Source organism: Arachis hypogaea, chromosome 14 (genome assembly GCF_003086295.3).
Source record: "Arachis hypogaea cultivar Tifrunner chromosome 14, arahy.Tifrunner.gnm2.J5K5, whole genome shotgun sequence".
NCBI classification, from domain to species: Eukaryota; Viridiplantae; Streptophyta; class Magnoliopsida; order Fabales; family Fabaceae; genus Arachis; species Arachis hypogaea.
Window position 1 is genome coordinate 111,325,651 of NC_092049.1, and position 6,331 is coordinate 111,331,981.

General features: G+C 32.4%; 1 protein-coding gene across 1 annotated transcript; it reads right to left on the reverse strand.

The window, feature by feature from the left end:
• Positions 1–2,334: 2,334 nt before the first annotated feature.
• Positions 2,335–5,915, reverse strand: LOC112740515 (receptor-like protein 49). The gene is made up of 2 exons (XM_025789188.3): positions 2,719–5,915; positions 2,335–2,574 (listed from the first exon to the last, which is right to left on the reverse strand). The coding sequence occupies exon 1, from the start codon at positions 5,700–5,702 to the stop codon at positions 2,730–2,732; it is 2,973 nt and encodes a 990-aa protein (XP_025644973.3). The 5' UTR covers positions 5,703–5,915; the 3' UTR covers positions 2,335–2,574; positions 2,719–2,729.
• Positions 5,916–6,331: the final 416 nt, after the last annotated feature.

Sequence of the window (6,331 nt, forward strand, 5' to 3'; positions counted from 1 at the left end):
AATTAGTTTAGCCAACATGAGCCTTTAGTTAGTTTCTAGAGAGAGAAGCTCTCTCTTCTCTCTAGAATTAGGTTAGGATTAGGTTAGATTATTTTATTTTCATGTTTAATTACTTGATCTTATTTTGTTCCTTCTAAAATTTCTCTTTTCTACATCATAATCCTCTTAGTTTTTATGTTAACCTTTTCTTTTGCTCTCTTTTGTGATGATGAACTCATGTTAGATTTGTTTACATTTAATGCAATTTTAATGTTGATGTTTCTTTAATTGATGTTGATTTGGATTGTGATTTTACATTTCTTGCAATTGATAGTTAGTAGATTTACATTTCTTACACTTTCACTAAGTTTTTCTTTACTACCCACCAAGTGTTTGACAAAATGCTTGGTTGGACCTTAGAGTAGATTGTGAGCATTCTTGGCTTGGAAGAGTGATTGGGCAATCTTGAGTCATGAAAACCCAACCTACGTTGGTGATCTAGAATTGTTAGCTAGTATTGTTTCTATTAACGCTAACCTTTTGCTAGTTTAATTAGTAAGTTGGTTAGGACATTTGGATTGAGATTAGCTAGTCTCGTTAGACTTTCTCCCCATTTGTTGGAGACGACATAATGAGATAAATTATTGTCTATAATAGTGACTCGATTAATTGGTCTTGTTTGACATTCTCCCGATGTGTGAATTAACTAAACAAGATAAATTAATCATGCATGACTAGGATAGAAAGTCTGAGATCTCAATTCAATGCCATGAATGTCTCTCTTCTTTAATTGCTTCTTTTAATTGTTTGCTAGATATACTTTCCTTGCACAATTAGATTCCTTGTCGATCATCAACCAAACCCCCCCCCTTTTTCCCCTCTATAGACAATACGCATGCACTCCATTGGTTCCTAGGGAGACGACCCGGAGTCCAAATACTCCGGTTACTTTTCATTGGGGATTGTACTTGTGACAACCAATATTTTTGATGTGGGAATTGTTTGTTGGTGTAGAACTATACTTTACAACGAGAATTCATTTTCATTTGAGGAAATTCTATACCGACACGACAAATTTCTTAAATCAAATAGTTCCTTCAAGAGTAAAGCTGTTTGCCTAGTTTGTCTTGATAGGCAGGTTGAATACAAAGAAAAGGTTATGTCAGCTAGAAATTGTTAATCAGGGTGATAATTTGTGTGTATTATGTAACAAGGATGTTGAATATGTTCACCACTTGTTTCTTGACTGTGAATTTACTTGGCATGTGTGGTGTGCTTGGTTATCTGATTTTGGTAGACAATGGTCATGTCCAGGTATTTGAAGGAACATTTTCAAAACTGGACAAGTGTTATGAGTAGGAAAGAGGAGTGTAACAAGTGGTTCATAAGTTACTTCGCGGTTGTTTGGAACGTCTCGTTGGAAAGAAACAGGAGGTTGTTTCAGAACATAGGAAAAGGTGCTGAAAAAATCTTCAACATATCTCTAATTCACTACAAGGAGTGGGGGTGCGACGATTCCTTTTGTTGTTAATGACAATGCCGGAAATGACATTGAAATAGCTATTGGTATGAGATTTACTAGGTGGTGTTGCTTTTTTTTTATTTTTTTTAAATTTTTTGCTCCACTTGTGTGTTGAACTTCTTTCGTTTCAAAAAAAATATATTAATTACGTCTTAACTTCATTTATAAAATGCATGTCTCTTTCTCTGCGTTTTTTCTTTTTTTGACAATACTTTTATTATCAATTTCACTAGCATTATTATTATTATTATTATTATTATTATTATTATTATTATTATTATAACTACTCATCGATAATATTTGTTGAAAATTTTCAAACTTTTACTCATGAACTTTTATTGATGGCTAAAATAGATTATCGACTCCTTAGTCGTCAGTAAAGACGTCAATAAAAGCCAATATTTTTAGGGTCCGTTTGAGAAGTTTTAAGAGTAATTTTTTTTAAGCTTTTGATTTATAAAAAGTAGTTGTATTAATGTCTTATGTAATTTTTAAAATCAAATTGCAGCTTTTTAAGAAGCTATTTAGAAGTTTATAGAAAAGTTAAAAAAAATGACTTCTCTTATAATAAAAAAAATTTTATTATATTTTTTTTAAAATAAACACTTTAGAACTAAAAATTTAAATATAAAATAATTTATTTATAAATTATTTTTTAAAAAAAATTAATTAAATTATTTATCCAAATTGAACTTTAATGTAAGAACAATACATATTATATTATGCTAATTTTCTATAAAACAAATACGTATAACTAAACATTTAATAATTTATCCCATATCTCGTCGCACAGTTAAAAACTAATAATTAAAAATTTACACGCAGCAAAACAATTTATTTCTACATACAATTTATTTCTTGCAACTTACTTTCATATTCTCATAAATTATACTCTGCATTAACTGATAAACAACAATGTATAATAGGACACCAGCCAAAAAGTAAAATTATTAATGAGAAAAGCAAAAGAGTGGTATATTCTAAATTCTCCTGTTATTCTACTCTGATTCTTAGCTTTTTCTCTTCATCTTTCAACCTTCATCTAGCGGAACCCAAACAACTCAAAACGATCCCTGCAATATTTTGAATTTTGATTGTTACTATTCATTAACAAATTTAGATAAGGATTTCTTTATTCAGTAGCTATAAATATATACTTCAAAATCTTAAAATACTAGATATGAAAAAGACTGCATGAAAATTTATATGCTCATTACCATTCATGAAATCATGCAGATATCCACCTTAGAGTTCTGTACTTGTGTTGCCCATGTTGTTCATATACAAAATCAAGCTGAGGAATGATCCTCCAAAGCAAATCATCCACATGCTTCCAATACCACAATCTCCATTTCTTCCAGAAGATAAGGGGAAGAATGATAACACCAATCCCAAAAGTGAATCCCAATTCAGCACTTAAGAAATTCCAATCAATTGAGTTTTGTGTTTCAGAAGATGCTGATGGTGCTGGTGGCAACCCTTGAACTCCATCATCACCACAATTATTAGTTAGAGGAGGTCCACATAAACCTTCATTGCCTTCAAAGGAATATATATCAAAAGATTGAATTTGTGTTCCTGTTGGAATTTTTCCCTCCAAATGATTGAAGGAGAGATTCAACACTGCAAGGAAAGTTAAACTTGAAATCTCTGTTGGAATCTCTCCAGACAAAGTGTTATTTGATAGGTCTAAAGACTCAAGCGCAGTTAAATTTCCTAAGGATGATGGAATGTGGCCAGAGAAAGCATTGTGTGACATGTTGAGTACATTCAGAGCTTTCAAACTCATAAGCTCTTCTGGTATTGGACCTTCAAATTGGTTGGATGAGAAATCCAAGGAAGTGAAGATTGAGAAAATTTTGACCAACTTCATTTGCATCCCTTTGTTGACAACTGTAACTGAATCCAGGTAGGTTCCACCATATGGCAATTGATTGCCTTTGATAGCATAATTCAACATGTCATCAAATATATAAGGAGGGTCATTTGCAAAGATCTTGGCCAATCTTTTGACAATAGCAATGTTGATCAGTGCTAACATATCCTTGTAACGAATATAATGACCAAAATCATACATGTTAAAATACAAGTAGATTCCATTCTCCTTAGTGTAATTTCCATCATCCATCATAGCTGTCCAACTTTGCAAGAGTTTTCCAGGTAGTGTGCCGACGAATTTATTCGAGGCTAGATCAACAACACGAAGCATCTTCCAATGACTTGTGTTGTGGCTGCAATCAATAGGTCCATGCAGTTTGTTCGACCTCAAAACTAGAACTTGCAGGGTGGTAATGTTGCCCAAGAAGCAAGGAAATTCATCACTCAAACTATTGTTTCCCAAGTTTAGTACCTCTAACTTTTGGCAATTGGCTAGTGAATTCGGTATGGTACCTCTAAGTAGATTTGCATTAAGATCAAGATACCTTAAATTACATGTACTTGAGAATATTGTGTCATATATATGACCTGTGAGTTTGTTTCCAGCAAGATTCAGTAATCTAAGAGTATTATTTCTTGCTATCAAACACTTGGGAATGGGACCATCAAAGTTATTATGTGAAAGATCAAGCATTCTGATAGAAGAACAGTTACAAAAGGATTCAGGGATTTTTCCATGAAAGCTGTTGTTTGTTAAGGAGAGGTAAAACATGAAGGGAAGGTACTTTTCAATGTTAGGTGGGATAAAGCTGAATTCATTGTTTGAGAAGTCCAAATGTACCACGTATTTTGTGAAATATGGAATTGACCCGCGAATTTGGTTGGAGTGAAGATCAATCATCAAAAGACTTGAATTGGGATTTTCCAAAGGACCTTCCAAATCTGTGAGAAGATTGTTGGAAAGATTTAGGGAAACCATGGAATCAAATTTCCAAATCCAATTAGGTATTGGTCCTTGAATCAAGTTGTTGGATAGGTCTAAATCAAATAACTTGGGTTGATTCTTCAAGAAACTTGGGAATTTCTTTAAATTGCAAGAAGCCAACAATACATTTGTCAGGTTAGGGAAGAATGAAAGACTAGGATCATCATCAGTTATTTCAACTGACAATTTATTATTTGAAAGGCCTAATACACGTAGATATGGCAATTTTTTGTGAATTGTATCTAGATGTATAGTTCCATTGAATTTATTTGATGAAAGATTGAGGAGGCTAAGTCTTTTAAGACCAAATAAAGACAAAGGAACAGGCCCTTCTAATTTGTTGATACTCAAATCAACCAACTCTAATGTGGAAGCTGTTGCATTTTGGAATTCATCCAAGAGACCCTCAAAACCATTATCAGATAGAGTAACTTCTTTTAGTGATGGAATTGTAAAGAGACTTTTGGGAATCTTACCACTAAAGAAGTTATCTCCTAAATTGATTATGCAGAGGTTCAAAAGTTCTTCCCATTGAGTAGAAAGAATTGATCCAGCCAGTTCATTTTGAAGAAGAGACAAATATTGGAGATTCTTGGACTTATTGAAAGATGGAAGAGGACCACTGAATCTATTGTATGACAAGTCTAGATGGACCAAATTGGTGAGTTCAGATAAAGAATCAGGAAGTGTCCCATTGAATTGACAGTTAGAAAGATCTAAAGTTGACAACTGCTTCAAATTGGAAATAGAACTTACTAACTGTCCAAAAAAATTTGTGTTGCTGATAATCAACGTGTCAAGTTGTCCATGTTGTGGGAATTCTGGTAAGGATCCCTCAAGTTCTTCATTGTTTGATACATCAAGCGTCTTCAGAGTTTGAATTTGGAAGATACCCTTTGGAATTTGGCCGCAAAATCCAGCATTAGATAAGTTCAAATGCCTCAAATTCTTCAGCTTTACAATATCTGATGGTATGAAAGAGCCAAAGTTGTTGAAAGCCAAATTCAAGCTATGCAAATGTTCAAAGTTGAAGAGACTTGAAGAATTGTATAGACCTCCAGAAATAGATTCTTGGCTCAAGTCAAGGCCAATGACATGACCATTATTGCATGATACTCCATTCCATTGGCAGCAATCAACAACACCACTTTGATTCCAATGAACAAGTTTTGTTGATTTGGAAGGGTTGTATATGAGGTTGTGCTTCATGTTTAGCAACATGAATTGTTGATGACTTAGGCATTGGCTTGTAGTAGTGGATGCATCGATATTGGTAATCAACCTCATCATGCATAAGTTTATGAACAAAGAAAATAGAAGCTTTTGAAATGACATCATTATTTTGTTTTGGCGGTAAGTGTTTGAACCTTGTATGACTGATTTTCATGTAGGGTGAAGATTGTGTATATCATTGATCGAAGTTATTCCTTTTATAGCCGAGTGTTTGATTAAGTGAAGTATATTTGAATGTGAATTCGTTGATCCATGGCACTGAAGCTGTTTGACAGATTCAGATTATATGAATATAGATATAAGAAAAACAATCCCGCTAGGTAATATTTCTCTTTAATTTCATTTAATAAAATTCTTTTTTCTATGTACAATAATAATTCACATCCTTAACATTTTATCATTACTATTTTATTGGTTAAATGATGATTAAAAAAATTTGATTTCTTGAGAAAACGCACAGATATAATACACATGATATCTACCGAGATATATTGACCAAATTTTAAAATATATACTTTAAAAAATTTTTAAAATAGTAAAATAATACATCAATTTCCTTCATAAAATAATTGTTACCATGTGTAAGATAGAATCTGATGAAAGATAATACACATGAATTAATATGTTTTTCAAAATTTGTATATATGAATCAGTAAAATTTATTTATTAAAAATAATTTAGTGTTTATATTGGCAAAATGATAACTAAAAATTGTTAGCATCGCAGCAAGGATT

Bases quoted from the DNA above. Each gene is read 5' to 3' on its own strand.
- LOC112740515 (XM_025789188.3), bottom strand. From the start codon at position 5,702: ATGATGTCATTTCAAAAGCTTCTATTTTCTTTGTTCATAAACTTATGC.